Below are 15,204 nucleotides of genomic sequence, written 5' to 3'. Positions count from 1 at the left end.
GTCCGTGTTCTGTCCGTGTTCTGTCCGTGTTCTGTCCCGGCTCTGTCCCCGCTGTGTCCATGTTCTCTCCCAGCCCCTCCCGCCGGCCCCGCCCCTTCCCCTCACGGCTCCGTTTCCGGCGCTCCCGGACGCGGCCGAGCGGCCATGGCGGAGCTGGCGGCGGCCGAGGAGCTCGCCAAGCTCGAGTACCTGTCTCTGGTCTCCAAGGTGTGCACCGAGCTCGACAACCACCTGGGCATCAACGACAAGGACCTGGGTAAGCGGGGCGGTCTGTGGGCAGCCCGGGCTGCTCTGGCACACGGCTGCTGAGCATCGCGTCCCGGCCGGCAGCCTGCGGAGGGCCGCTGGAGCCCTTGCTGTCGGGCCGGACGCGCTTTGTGAAGGTGCTTTTCGAATTTAGAGGATAAAACCCATTATTTTTCTTATAAAAACTTGTCGATAGCCTGAGGGAACGCTTCTGTCTGGGCTAGCAGGGAGGAGCTGAGGAGAAGCCCCTTGGGCCCGCAGCAGGCTCAGGGCCTGGCTTGGTCCTTGCTGCCAGAGCAGCTTCTGTCCCCCGTGCAGTGCTTACACAGCTTTTTAGTCACTTGTTTTCATTTACTTCATGCTTTTTTCCTCACAGCCGAGTTTGTGATAAGCCTTGCCGAGAAAAACACCACGTTTGATACGTTTAAAGCAATTCTGCTGAAGAATGGTGCTGAGTTCACTGTAAGTGAGACCTGAATGTTATTTATGTATTCTTCTTGCTGTGGTGTATTTTATAGAGCTTTCTGTTTTAAAGAGGGAGTTGTGAGGAGTGATTATTGCTTTTCTCCAATTGGAAAACTATGTACTGATTAGCTCCTGATATTCCTGTCTCCCCTGCCTCCCCCTCCCTCCTATTTTTAAAGACTTTTGTTGTCTTTGAAAAGCATCTTCCTGACGACTTGAACTGCTTATTACTATGTTGAACATATAAAATATGGAAGAAACAACTTTTCATGAAGGCATATGTTGTCATAAGTCTTCTTATGATGCTAATATGCTGTGTTTGTTGATTCCTCAGAATAACTGTGGTTGGATTAAGTAGGTGACTAAAAATTATTAACAGAAAAGTCACTTAGATGAAATTATCATAATTATTTTCAGCTTCAACTTACACCTTTATAGGATGTACACAAAGTCCAGTGATAGTTTGTAAAAATCAACCTGCATCTTCAGAATTGGGTTTTTTTTTTGTCCTGTGAATAAACCCTCACTTGTGCATTCTGATAATGAAAATGTTGCAGTCATTTCTTAAAGTATCTCATTAACTCTTTCAGGATTCCCTCATCAGTAACTTGCTACGTCTCATACAGACAATGCGACCTCCAGCAAAACCATCTACGAGCAAAGGTATGTGGAGCCAGTGGCTCAGTGTTTGGTGAGATTGATGCAGTTAGTGTTTTAGTCTTGTAAGGCAAATCCTATTGCACCATGCTGTTGTTATTCTGAGTGTACTGCTCAGAGTATTCAGTCTTTGACATATTCATTAATGATCAGAATTCTATATGAAGGAAGGTAAAACAGTATTCCTTGAATTGAGTCTCTGTAAAAGCTGTATCAACATTTGTGTTCAGATGAAAATTAAACTTCATGTTGAATTATGTTGAAAAATCAAGAGTGAATTGTTGTAGCACTTCTAAGTTTTGTGTTTCATTGTGCCTTTTTTTTTTTTTTAATCTCAAAATCAGATGCAGTTGTCAAACCCAAATCAGAGAAAGAAAAGTTGAGGGAATTGTATCCAGCCCTTTGCAGGCCAGACAATCCCAACATCAGGGTAAGGCGTTCATTTGAGATTTCTTTTGTGACTATGTGAATTTTTTTTTTTTTCCCCAGTTAGTTTCAACCTTTTTTCTCTGTCTAATGCATGGATAAATGTGAGCTATGAGAAGTAAAATGTGGAAGAGGTAGAAGGCTGGTGTTACTTACTGCACATTGTTGCAAAGAATAGCTGTTAGCAATTGCCTTGTTGATACTGTTTTGGAGAATATATGGTTGATGAGACTCTTGTGGCAGGAAATTTGTAGCCTGGCCTTCCTTCCATAATGTTCAAAGTAATGATGTGTTACAAACTAGTTAAAAATTTTGTATATTCTGATGCTATAAGGCATTTGCATTTTGTATTTCTATAATAATTTGGGGCATTGAGATGGAACTTTCTTTTGTATAAACACAGAATTTTCTCAGTATTGTGGCCAAATAGGGAGAGAGCTTTATTCCTTTTTTTCTGTATCACATATTGAGTCTGATCTCTTTTTATCTTGCATTCTTTCTAAATAAATACACGTATGATGATAATTCTGTAGATTAATTCTCTGTGACAGGCTTTTTATCAGCCCTTTTGCAGAACAGCTTTCTGTTCTTGCAGAATATGCTGGATGAAGATGACGTGAAGGTGGCAGCTGATGCCCTGAAAGAACTCGAAGCTCTGATGCCCAGTGCAGACAAGCAGGGCAAGCAGAGGAGCAGCGACCATCGGTAGGTGTCTGGTGTGTCTGGGGGGAAGATCTTTGCTGCTGTCGTTGCCTGCTCACTCTGTTCTGAGCTGGAAATTCACTGCAAAGATGAATTTGTTTGTTTTTTAGGGCGAAGAAGAGGAAGAGGAGCCGCAGTCGTAGCAGGGACAGGAAGCGAAGGCACAGATCTCGCTCCAGGTCTCGTTCCAGGACTTGGGATAAGAACAGGGATAAGAAATCCAGATACCGCTCAAGGAGCAGAAGTTGGAGTCCCAGTAAGGACCGTAAGGATCGAGATAAGTACATGGAAAGGAGCCATGAGAGATGGAGAGACAAACACATAGATCGTCCACCGGCTGAGGAGCCTTCCATTGGAGACATTTACAACGGCAAAGTCACGAGCATAATGCAGTTTGGATGCTTTGTGCAGCTGGAAGGACTAAGGTACCTTCTGATGTTCACAACAGATCTACTGCTATTTCAGCTGATTTCTCTTTTCTGCTAATACCTGAAAGATGTTTTGGGGCTACCAGAAGGTGTGCTGGACTTTGACATCAAGCTGAAGGACTGTTTCCAAAAAATAAATTTGATAGCAGAGAATTATAAAATTCTCATTACAAAAATCAGTTTGTGAACGTACACAATCAATCAGTTGACAGCAAAATATTTTAATATAGATTCTGAGTGATCTGAAGGACTGTCAGTGTCATAGTGTGCCCCTCTCATGCCCCTTTGTTTCACCCCCAGGAAACGTTGGGAAGGTTTGGTTCACATCTCAGAGCTGCGAAGGGAAGGACGGGTTGCCAATGTTGCTGATGTTGTGAGCAAAGGACAAAGAGTGAAAGTCAAAGTATTATCCTTTACTGGATCCAAAACCAGCCTGAGCATGAAGGTACAGAGGTGCTAAAATTCTTAAAATTATGCCTCTTTTTGCTATTTTTTACACTTTTTGGTAGAAACCAATACAAAACCATTCAAGTGGGAGTTAAAAACTGAGTTACTGTTCTGCATTTAAGTGGCCTATTACTTTTTACTTGTTTTCTCTAGGTTCTTGGTTTTGATGTTGTGTTCTTAACAATTTCTTGGCATGACATGATAGCAAAGAGGCAAGGCAAACCTCAAGCTGTTGCTGTTTGTCTTCCTTTTTCAGTAGGAGAGAAACTTTTAATTTTAAGCTAAATCACTACTCTTGCCAAGACCGAGTAAAATGTTCCACACCTGAGGATGTTCTTACTTGGCAGTGCCAGCTGAAAAAAATAAAAAGCCTACAAACCAGCATTTTCTGTGAATGGGCTGTTACTGGCATTACAAAGCACCAGAGTTAATAGATAAGGAGAAGTCTAGAGCTGATAGATTAATCAATCAATCAGTCTAATGCAGGATGTTGATCTAATCAATCAATCAATCAATCTAATGCAGGATGTTGATCAAGACACTGGGGAAGACTTGAACCCAAACCGTAGGAGGAACCTGGTTGGAGAAATCAATGAAGAAAGCTCAATGAGGAACCCAGACAGACCCAGTCACTTGTCCCTGGTGAGCGCCCCGGAGGTGGAGGACGACAGCCTCGAGCGGAAACGCCTCACCCGCATTTCAGACCCGGAGAAATGGGAAATCAAGCAGGTGGGTGTTGCTTTCACAGTCAATAAAGTTGCCAGGGAGTTTCATGAACTAGAATACAGCTCCTGGATTAATTGATCGTGTAACTTCTTAACCCTGAATTGCTGTCTTCTGATTTGGGACTATTTTGGTGCTGTTTGGAATAACAAAAGGGCTGTTTGGTCAGGGGCTGGATGACCTGGGGAGAGGTGTGCCAGGATGTAGGACCATTCCTTTGTTCCTGTTTTACAGGAATAGGGTTAGAACTGAGTCATAGGCATGAGTTGTGTTCATTCATGGGGACATATTCATGTTGTATTCATTCTGTTCCCAGATGATTGCAGCTAATGTGCTTTCCAAGGAAGAGTTTCCTGACTTTGATGAGGAGACTGGGATTCTTCCTAAAGTCGATGATGAAGAAGGTAGTATTTCCCAGTAGTCTTACTGTTGTAAATTTCTTGTCCCTCTGGATGTATTTTGATTCAAAAAGATATTGGTGATATAAGTAACTATAAAGCATCTCACAATTTGCTGACATCTTGTACATTTGGAACAAGGGTTTCTGTGGCTTTATTATTAATGGCATTTGGATGTGCCCTGTCTGTGCATTTTTATTTGCAGTGTTTTCACTTTTAAAACTCTTAACCAAGAATACACAGAAAGCATTATCTGAAGAGGCAATTTTATGTACCTGAAATATGTTTAACTTTGTCACTTGTGGATTTTAGATGAGGATCTTGAGATTGAGCTAGTTGAAGAAGAGCCACCGTTTCTTCGAGGTCACACTAAACAGAGCATGGATATGAGTCCCATCAAAATAGTAAAGGTAAGAGGTTTCCAGGGCTAAAACCAATGTACTTGATTTAATTAAGTAAATATGTAATTAAGTAAACATTACTGAGAACCCTGAAAAATATAGCCACTGAACTGAAGCTCCTTCCTAATAAAGCTGGGTTCTAACTTAACTGGTGACAACAAAGTGGAATAATGAAACTGAAATGCCATTTTATTTAAGTGTGTTAGAGTGTACGTTCTCTGTTTTGCTTTTTCTTATCTTTTGAAAGTAGAAGGTAGTAGAGAAATACTTTTGATTGGTTGTACCCATAATCCTTCTGACTGGGCAGTGTAAGGATGCTCCATATTAGTTATGACCATGAAAGTTCATGCGGCTAGCCTAATGGAAATCTCTTGAAAATCTAATAAAATTTAACATTTTTTAAAGCATTTTCAGAAGATGCTTCTAAAGGACAGTGACAACAGAAAGATAATTGAAGTTGAAGGAATGGTAGTGCTTGAAATCTTTTCTTCTTTCTCTCCAGAATCCAGATGGTTCCTTGTCCCAGGCTGCAATGATGCAAAGTGCTTTAGCTAAAGAGAGGCGAGAACTTAAACAAGCCCAGAGAGAAGCAGAGATGGATTCTATCCCCATGGGCCTCAACACTCACTGGGTGGATCCTCTCCCTGATGGTATGTCTGAGCACAGGTAAACTGTGCGTTTTTTGTGCTAGTTGAGCCACCCAGGGGAAATGTCTTGATATTTTGTTTGTCTGCCACACTGTAGAAGGCAGTCAAAAAAGAAATGCTTTCCCACTGAAATGGAAATAGAAATGTCAAGGGAAGTGAAATAGGAATGTCAATATCCTGTAATAGTGGGGGTGTACATGTAGGAACTTCAAAAACATTTAAACACACAGAAAAGAAGGCATGTGTGGTGGAGCAGTTGGAGCAGGATCATCAGGGTCTGTGCTGTGTGAACTTAGATGTAATGATGAAATTGTTTCTTTTCTAGTGGATGGAAGACAAATAGCTGCAAACATGCGAGGTATTGGGATGATGCCAAATGATATCCCAGAGTGGAAGAAACATGCATTTGGTGGCAACAAAGCTTCTTATGGTAAAAAGACCCAGCTTTCCATCATAGAACAGAGAGAGAGCCTCCCAATCTTCAGACTGAAGGAGCAGCTGATACAAGTAAGACTCTTGAAAAGGCATTCTGGTTTGGGCAAGCAGTAATTTAAAATTTAAAATAATTTAAATTAATAAATTAAATAAATTAAATAAAAATTAAATAAATAAATAAATTTAGTAAATTAGTAATTTAAAATAAATAGTCTTGGTTTAGCTTTTTGACAAGTGAAGAGCCAGCTAGGAATTTTAAGTGCTGAACTTTAATTCACAATATTTATTTTAAAGTATTATCTATGTCTATATACTTTATTAAAGTTCCAGCTATTTATTGCTGTAAATCAAAATTGATACTGGGATCATGTGAGCAAGGGATAAATCAGCTGAGCAGTTAAACAGGTTGCTGACTTGACCAATAGGAATACTTACATGATTTTTGGCCTGGGTCAACTGCAGCAATAGCAACAGGTGCTCAATCTAGTCCTAGATAGATACTGAATTTGTTTGGTTTGTTTTGATTTTGTTTAAATATTGACAAGTGTATGTTTCCTGATCTTTTCTAGGCTGTGCATGACAACCAGATTCTCATTGTTATTGGAGAGACAGGATCTGGGAAAACAACCCAGATTACCCAATACCTGGCTGAGGCAGGATACACCTCGAGAGGAAAGATTGGATGTACTCAGCCTCGCAGAGTGGCTGCAATGTCTGTTGCCAAGAGGGTGTCAGAGGAATTCGGTTGCTGCTTGGGACAAGAGGTGAATTTCCATGTTGAAGAACATGCCCAAATAAGCATGAGGAAAAGTAGGAAAAATCACTGCTGGAGCTAGTTTTCTTGTGTGTGTCCATGTGTCTGTTCCCTTGTAGGCTGTAAAATGAGTTTGTGGAATAATCAAACTGGGAGTTAATGAAGCTGATAATTGTGTAACTTCTGTTTCTGTGCAACTCTTGCTTCCAGGTTGGCTACACCATTCGTTTTGAAGACTGCACTAGCCCTGAAACTGTCATCAAATACATGACAGATGGAATGTTACTGAGAGAGTGCTTGATAGATCCAGATCTGACCCAGTATGCCATTATCATGCTGGATGAAGCCCATGAGAGGACCATACATACAGATGTGCTCTTTGGGCTCCTGAAGAAGGTAATGTAGCATTGGATTTTTACTGCTGTGGTGTCCTCGGTATGGGTAGAGGAGCACAGGCAGAGGGGACTAGTCAGGTTCATGTGTGTGCTTCAAGAGTCTCTTCTGAAGCAGAGCAAATGCTTGTAAGGGTTTGTAGTCTGAATATTAGTGAAATGACCTCTGTGTGAAGGCAGAGCAAGCAAAATGCAGCAGAAACAAGGAGAATTGGCCATCCTGGATGTTCATAATGGTGGATGAGTGCTCTTGCTTTGCTCATCTGTCTCTGCCGAAAGCTTTCTTGTGATAATGTTGCTAAGAAAGGCTTCAAATGGGACCTCAGTGGTCAGTGTTCTGAAATTCTGGGTGCTGGGATGAGCTGCCCCTCTACTCAGACATTAAACCACCTTTTGTTACTGGTTGTGTTTGTCAGACTTCAGTCCAGTGCCATATATTAATGGTTCCAAAGGCAATAAGTGACTTGAGAACTTTTCCTACTACAGACAGTGCAGAAACGGCAGGATATGAAGTTGATAGTGACGTCAGCAACGCTGGATGCTGTGAAATTCTCTCAGTATTTCTATGAAGCACCAATCTTCACAATTCCTGGCAGAACATATCCAGTAGAAATTCTGTACACAAAAGAGCCAGAGACAGATTATTTGGATGCCAGTCTGATTACAGTAATGCAGATCCACTTAACAGAGCCACCAGGTGAGTAGAGAATGGCCTTGGGTTATTGGTGATTTAAGGATCTCTGAGCAAGGTCTTTCTATAAGTCATGGATCATGTTAGTAACATGAGCAAAATACTGTCAGGACTATCCTTGTTTGCAAATACAGAAACTAAAATGCTGAAAAAGTTGGGTGAAAGACTGAAGTATGTTGCCTCTGGCTAAGTGTTGCTGCTCAGGGGCTAGCAAAAGTTTGGGATCCTCATCAATGGAAAAGGTGAGGAATGGGAATATGGTAATGCTGGAGTTGTACTAAATAGAATTGAATCTGTGGATGTTTTGGTTTATTTCCTGTGTAGGTGACATTTTGGTCTTTCTGACTGGTCAGGAAGAGATTGACACTGCCTGTGAAATCCTCTATGAAAGGATGAAATCTCTAGGACCTGATGTTCCAGAGTTAATTATCCTACCAGTATATTCAGCTTTACCCAGTGAAATGCAAACCAGGATCTTTGACCCAGCCCCACCAGGGAGCAGAAAGGTAATTCCATCTATGTGCACTTTCACCTTCTGCTGATACATTTTAATAGTGGGGTGTATTACACTGCTGAAATGATACAGTTTTTGGAGAAAAGATGATTTATAGCTTAGAGCATATTTTTGGTTGTATACATATCAAGATACCTAAGCCTTTGAAAACATGTATAAAAACATCTGGTGTAGGAAACTTCTGTGTGGAATGTTCTTGGTGTGTTGTTTAATGAAGTCTTTAAAGGATACTAACTTTAGTTAATTTTAAAATCTAAATGCAGTTCCTGTTGGATGGAGGTAAATTTCCTACCAAGAAACTAGTGAATATCTAGAGGTATATTCTCAGGAAGATTTTTCTCTAAATAAAGGCTGTGTCTGAGTGATAGATAAAAAAATCTCCCTGAAAGCAGTGCAGTCTGCTTACAAGCTTTCTCTTGCTTTTAATTGTGGATTTTATCACACTCTTTTCCATTTTTGCCCAAACTTTAAACAGAGGTTGATACTTAAAACCTGTCAATTTTTGTAGATAATATCTCCTTCTGTTCTCTGTGAACGCACTTCTCCTTTGAACATTAAGTGTCAGTGGTTGCATTTATAACAAGCTGCTCATATTATTCCAATGGATGAGGTCAGGTGGTGGGGTTGACTGGGCAGCTTGACACAGAGCTGTGCTGACTCAGACTGTCATTTGCAGGTTGTCATTGCCACTAACATTGCAGAGACTTCTCTGACTATTGATGGAATCTATTATGTCGTCGATCCTGGCTTTGTGAAGCAGAAAGTTTATAACTCCAAGACTGGAATTGACCAGCTGGTGGTGACACCGATTTCACAGGTAGACATTCTGTGTTTTCCTCTCCCCATGGGTGTTGTGTATCTTGCCAATGTGGCATCCAAGCACATATGAACAAAATGAGGCAATGATAAAACCACATTTTTGATAGCTCCTTGAGGCTGTGCCTGAGGAATACATACTTTCCTATGTTGTATTTAAAATCTTTCTATTGATACAACTAAAATTGTGAATAACCATTTTATTTCACTTGTTTTCACCTGTTTACTGAGATGCCTTGTTACCTTTAGGCTCAAGCAAAGCAGCGTGCAGGAAGGGCTGGGAGAACAGGCCCAGGAAAATGCTACAGGTTATATACAGAACGAGCCTATCGAGATGAAATGCTAACCACCAATGTGCCTGAAATCCAGAGAACTAATCTGGCCAGTACAGTGCTTTCCCTGAAGGTAAGTATTTCACCAGCTTGTAGCAAGGCAGAGTCTCTGCCTTTGAATCTCAGGAAGTACTGCTGTAATTTCAGATCCTCCTAGTGAACAGAGGTATTTTGGAAGGGAGACTTGAACAAAAGCAATTCTCAGGCACTGGGCTTGGTCCTGTGTTTTTCTGTTGAGGGTTATTCTGTTGGATATCCACCTAAATGATGAGTTTCAGCTGCACAGAACAGTTAGTTGCAGGATGTAGGAGAAACAGAAATGTCAGGATCAGTAACATTTCCTATGTAGGATACATTTATATTGTTAACAGGTGAGACACATTGTTCTAGAGTGGATTTAGAGCTGCAAACATGGGCATGTCTAAGTGTGTGCCATCCCTCTGGAAGTCTGTGAACTGGATTAACCCAGTCACAATAGGGAAAGCTGCTGCCATTCCCCTTTCTGGGAGCACATTTAATGTACTGTGGAGCTGTCAGGCCACACTGCTTTACAAGACAAGAAGTCCTCAAAAACAGCATTTAGCCTATGTTTCTCCTCAACTGAATCATCTTGCTTGAGAGATATGTGGCACAGACCAGAAAGCTGAGTAGTGCACGAATGCCATGGGCCAGTGAACATTATTTCAAGTGCAGGAAGGCAGCTCTGTATTCATGACTGCACCTGCAGTCAGGATAAGAACATGAGGCTGGGGTTGCTTAAAGTTTTGTAGTACCTCTCTGTTTGGTGCTTTATCTCTGGCTGGAGTTTGTTGTCTTCCTTGTCAGTGTTTTAACTTGGGTTTTCTCCAATCCCTCCCAGGCTATGGGCATCAACGATTTGCTGTCCTTTGACTTTATGGATGCTCCTCCCATGGAAACTCTCATAACAGCCATGGAGCAGCTCTACACCCTGGGAGCTCTGGATGATGAGGGACTGCTCACCCGACTTGGGCGCAGGGTAGGCAAAATAAAATTCCTCTGACCTCTGCCTGGTTGCCAATATTTAGGGGATGACATGAGAGGAGTCACAGCAGGCCTTGCCTAGCATTGTTGGTTTCCTTTTGCTGTCATTCTCTTGTGTTTCATTGTTAGCTTTTCATTTACCACTTACCTTCTGCTTTTTAAGGAGCAACTAGTGCTTCTCCTTATTCATAAGTTTACATTTATTCATGTCAAAAAATTTCCTGTAAGCATTGGGATATTCTTGTGATAGTGAATACAGAGAAATAATTTGCTTAATGTTGAGTAAAGTGATTCTGGGTCAAGCACACCTCTTTGGAAAGTAAATATGCGAGAAAAATTTCTTTTGCACTGAGAAGACTCAAGATTTTCCCAAGATGTTATAGAATGCCCTGAAACCTGTTTCTTGCAGATGGCAGAATTCCCCTTGGAGCCTATGCTGTGTAAGATGTTGATCATGTCTGTACACCTGGGATGCAGTGAGGAAATGCTGACCATAGTCTCCATGCTGTCTGTGCAGAATGTGTTCTACAGGCCAAAGGTGAGGAACTGGGCAGTGCTACAGTCTGGGTTTGGTGTGGATGCCTCAGGGGTTTAGTGGGAGCATATTTGCCAAAAGAAACCTGTAATTTGGTCAGACCATTTGCTTGTGCATTATCTTTCTGCTGTTCCTTTTCATTTAAGGGTCTGTAACTGTGGGGTTGGTAGTTTCTTTGCAGATGGGAAGGTAGAAGTGAAAAGTCTTAAAATCTGTCTTGCATTTTCCAATAAATACATACAGCCTAAACCAAGTCAGTCCCAGCTCTGGACTTCAGATTGCCTTTGCATTTTCAGACACACAGAAAGTATTTCTTCATGGCACCTCTGTCTTGTGCTGCTTTCTTTTAAGTCAGTAAGCAGCAGACTCTGCTGTAGTATTAGGTTTGTTTTGGATCCATTACTTCTGCAGTGTAGTCTGTTAACTTCAGTTTTGATCTATGTAGCTGCAGTATTTGATGAATGTTTTATGTGCAGATGGGAGAAGCGGGAAGAGGTGTGTGGATCACCAGGCTCAAGCCTACTGCTTCAGCACATTTTTTGATGAGTAACTGAAGTTATTTCTAGAGCAGTAAGAAAACTAGCTAGTTCAGTGTGTGTATATGCTTCCTGCAGTATAAAGGAGCCACTTACTTTGATGTGTTCTTTCAAAAATAGGGACTGAAATTGAATAAAACATGTTGTGCTGTATTAATGTTGTATCATCTGTTTTAACATCATGGTATGAATGACAAGGAGCCTGTGTAATTTGTGTTGTACAGGGATTTTCTCTATGATGTAGATATCTGACTGATGTATATTTTATGTGTTAGGATAAACAAGCACTTGCTGATCAAAAGAAAGCCAAGTTCCATCAAACAGAAGGTGACCACCTCACCCTGCTGGCTGTGTACAATTCGTGGAAGAATAATAAATTTTCAAATCCCTGGTGCTATGAAAATTTTATCCAGGCCAGATCCTTGCGCAGGGCACAGGACATCCGCAAGCAGATGTTGGGCATTATGGACAGGTGAGCATGTCAAGGAGGACAAGAACTGACTTTGTTTCTTATTTTTCTTACATTTTAATAGCTAAAAAGTTTGCTAAACTGATCTTGGTGGCTGCATCCAAATCTGGAGAGCTCTAACCTGTTTCTCTCTAACTCTTGTCTGGCAGGCATAAGCTGGATGTGGTATCTTGTGGGAAGGCAACAGTTCGGGTGCAGAAGGCCATTTGTAGTGGTTTCTTCCGAAATGCAGCAAAGAAGGATCCCCAGGAAGGTTATAGGACACTCATTGACCAACAAGTGGTCTATATCCACCCATCCAGTGCTCTCTTCAACAGGCAGCCAGAATGGTAAGGAAGCCAATAGCATGGAATTCTCCATTTCTCTTCAGCTTTATAACAGAGAAAGTTGTGGTGTGTGCTGTTTGTGGAGCACAGCTCTGAGCAGAGGCTGCTGATTTCTTAGCAACAAGCAGAGTGAGAAGAATTTCAAGTCTACTTTTGTCTCTTTTTGCTGCTAAACTTAATACCTGTGCAGAGATGAGACTGACTTTTGGAGCCAAGGCCAGGCCTGAAGTTTGCAGTTGTGTGCTTCTGTATTGTGAAGCACATTACAGCTTCTGTATTGTGGACTGTGGAAGTGAGTTGAAAACACTGAGTGTTGAAGAGGGAGGGAGGATTGTTTTAAATGGAATGAAGGAATTCTGTGCTGAAGAGTAGCTGGGAAGTAGGAGAGGGGAAATAGGGATAGCTCTTCTGGATGGTTCTTCTGGAGCCTGCACTGGAGCTTAAAAGGAGATAAAGCAGCAAACTTAGCTACTCTAGCGCTTGTTGCTTCTTGTGTGAAAAAACTGATTTCCAGAGCTGCTGTCCCTTTCCCCAGGGTGGTGTATCACGAGCTGGTGCTGACCACCAAGGAGTACATGCGTGAGGTGACAACGATCGACCCTCGCTGGCTGGTGGAGTTTGCTCCAGCTTTCTTCAAGGTCTCTGATCCCACCAAGCTGAGCAAGCAGAAGAAGCAGCAGCGGCTGGAGCCTCTCTACAATCGCTACGAGGAGCCCAATGCCTGGAGGATATCCCGAGCGTTCCGACGGCGATGAGCTCGGCTCCCTGCTGGACTCTCCTGCTTTTGTATTTGTGGGATTGGGATTTTGGCACTGGTGCCAGTGTGCTGGAAGACAGACACTCCCAGGAAGCTCACCTGTGCCATGAACAGGTAGTCAGCCTTGGCAGAACAGGAGCTCAAGGGGCAATCCAGCTGTGGCACAGATGTGCTGCAGCTCCACAGGCCACTGCAGCCTCTCAAAGTGGGTCTTGGAGCACTTTAGGGATTCCCCTTTCAAGAGACAAAATCTAAGACTTGGAAGTCTGGGTGCTGAGCTGAACAACACAAAAAACCAGTGATCAAAACCAGATTGTTCACCAACCTGACTGTTCTGAGTGACCAGACAAATAGAAGCTGGAACAATTTGTGTCTTTACCCTGCTAAAAGGGATTTATTTCTTTTTACACTCTTGGACAGTGACTGCTTTTTGGGAGCAGCCTGTTCTGTATTTTACCAAATTTATGCATTTTCTCATTCATTGTAACTATTTGTCTTTTATTTAAGCCATCTGTGGTGAGATACTTAGTATCTCTGGCTTTGGGATAAGGCAGGAAAAATCCTTGAAACCCAGCTAGAATGTCAGGTACATTTGGACAATGGCACAGGTCAGACTGCAAGTCTTACCCTTCATCCCCATCTCCTGGGTGCTGAAGGCTGGTTTATCAACCAGTAATTAGCACATCCCCTCTGCAGCACAGTTCAGTCTGAAAATGTAAGTGGTTACAGATGTTCAGACTTCCTATACATGTGCTTCATTTTCACTTGCAATGTTTGGTGACATCACAGCTGTTGAGTTTTTGTAATAGAATGAGCTCTTACAGCTAAAATGTCTGTAAAAATTGTGTAAAAATTGTTTAAAAAGACGGTGACTGCCCACTGTGTACTATGTCTTACCCAAGCTATCTGTAAAATATTTTTTTGTTGCTAACAGATGAAACTTATTTGACTCCATAGCTGCAGAAACTTTTTTTTTCCAAAGCTGGGACATTTACTGAAATTATTGTTAAAATGAAGAGAATGAGTCTGGGGTGGTTTGGGGGTCTTTGATGATTTATGATCCCTTCTAAGACTGCTTCTCATGGGAATGTCCTGTGTGAATGTGACATTCTGGGGTTGTGCAGAGGTGTTTTACCACTGAGCCAGTGTGTGTAAGGGAGAACTCTCTGCAGGGTCTGCTTCTCACTTGGCTTGTATGCTCCAGGGATTGGTATTCACCCTGCTCCTCTGTACCAGACATTTCTAAATCACACCCAAAAACTCTCCTCCACCTTTGCCTGGGGGGAAGAGTGTGCAAACCTGGCCATAGCAAATGAGTCTGGGCTCTGCACCCCCTTCTCCAGTCAGAGCTGATTCTCAGCACAGCTGCTGGGTTTGGCTTTCCTTGTGGATACGCTCTTCTCCCCTAGCCTTGTTAACTTCTCCCTAGACCTGAGATAATTGCACAATAGTGCCATCTTTATCTTATCCCAGGTTCCTGTCAGGAGTCACACTGTGGGGAGTGGGATGGCTTTGGTGCAGTTTTGCTACTATGGGCAAAGCCCTTGGGTGATTTTAACAAAGTTTGAGCCATTGAGTGTTTTAGTCTCTCCCAGAAGGGTCTGGAGCACAAGTCTGGTGAGGAGGAGCTGGTAGGGCTCAGGAGGGAACTTGTCACTCTCTCCAACTACCTGACAAGGGATGAGAGCCAAGTGTGATTGGACTCCTCCCAGGCAACCAGTGATAGGGAAATGGCCTTGAGTTGTGCCAGAGGAAGTTTTGAATCCACATCAGGAAAAAATTCTTCACTGGAAGGGTTGTCAGGTATTGGCACAGACAGCCCAGGGCAGTGGGGGAGTCACCACCCCTAGAGGGGATTTAAAAATTGTGGAGGTGTGGTGCTTAGGAATAAAAACAAATTCTTCCTTAGGCTCTGACTTAGAGAAGCCTTCCTGAGAGTGTTTTATGGGGTTCTGTGGGAGCTGTTTATCTCCCTCCTGGAAGCTCCTGCTCATTTTCAGCAGCAGCAGGAGAAATTTATGTCTCTTGCCTATTAGTTCCATCCCAGCTGCCTCTCAGTCTAGCTGAACTGGAAATGTGGAATCTATTTATTGACTCCCAACTCT

General features: G+C 42.3%; 1 protein-coding gene across 1 annotated transcript; it reads left to right on the top strand.

The window, feature by feature from the left end:
- The first annotated feature begins 103 nt into the window (after nucleotides 1–103).
- On the top strand, nucleotides 104–14,053 carry DHX8 (DEAH-box helicase 8). The gene is made up of 23 exons (XM_085083311.1): nucleotides 104–256; nucleotides 623–708; nucleotides 1,302–1,374; nucleotides 1,713–1,798; nucleotides 2,390–2,499; nucleotides 2,607–2,921; nucleotides 3,225–3,369; nucleotides 3,897–4,100; nucleotides 4,411–4,498; nucleotides 4,805–4,902; nucleotides 5,396–5,543; nucleotides 5,866–6,047; nucleotides 6,545–6,739; nucleotides 6,940–7,125; nucleotides 7,608–7,818; nucleotides 8,137–8,318; nucleotides 9,003–9,143; nucleotides 9,392–9,547; nucleotides 10,334–10,471; nucleotides 10,886–11,014; nucleotides 11,823–12,019; nucleotides 12,166–12,345; nucleotides 12,878–14,053. The coding sequence occupies exons 1-23, from the start codon at nucleotides 145–147 to the stop codon at nucleotides 13,095–13,097; spliced, it is 3,582 nt and encodes a 1,193-aa protein (XP_084939437.1). The 5' UTR covers nucleotides 104–144; the 3' UTR covers nucleotides 13,098–14,053.
- Nucleotides 14,054–15,204: the final 1,151 nt, after the last annotated feature.

Source organism: Lichenostomus cassidix, chromosome 27 (assembly GCF_008360975.1).
Source record: "Lichenostomus cassidix isolate B80296 chromosome 27, HeHo_3.0, whole genome shotgun sequence".
Classification (NCBI taxonomy): Eukaryota; Metazoa; Chordata; class Aves; order Passeriformes; family Meliphagidae; genus Lichenostomus; species Lichenostomus cassidix.
This window is presented reverse-complemented; position numbering and strand designations above follow the sequence as displayed.

Coding starts and splice junctions, on each gene's coding strand:
- DHX8 (XM_085083311.1), top strand. CDS start 145: ATGGCGGAGCTGGCGGCGGCCGAGGAGCTCGCCAAGCTCGAGTACCTG. Junction 7,819..8,136: donor CCACTTAACAGAGCCACCAG/GTGAGTAGAGAA, acceptor TTTCCTGTGTAG/GTGACATTTTGGTCTTTCTG. Junction 10,472..10,885: donor TCACCCGACTTGGGCGCAGG/GTAGGCAAAATA, acceptor TGTTTCTTGCAG/ATGGCAGAATTCCCCTTGGA.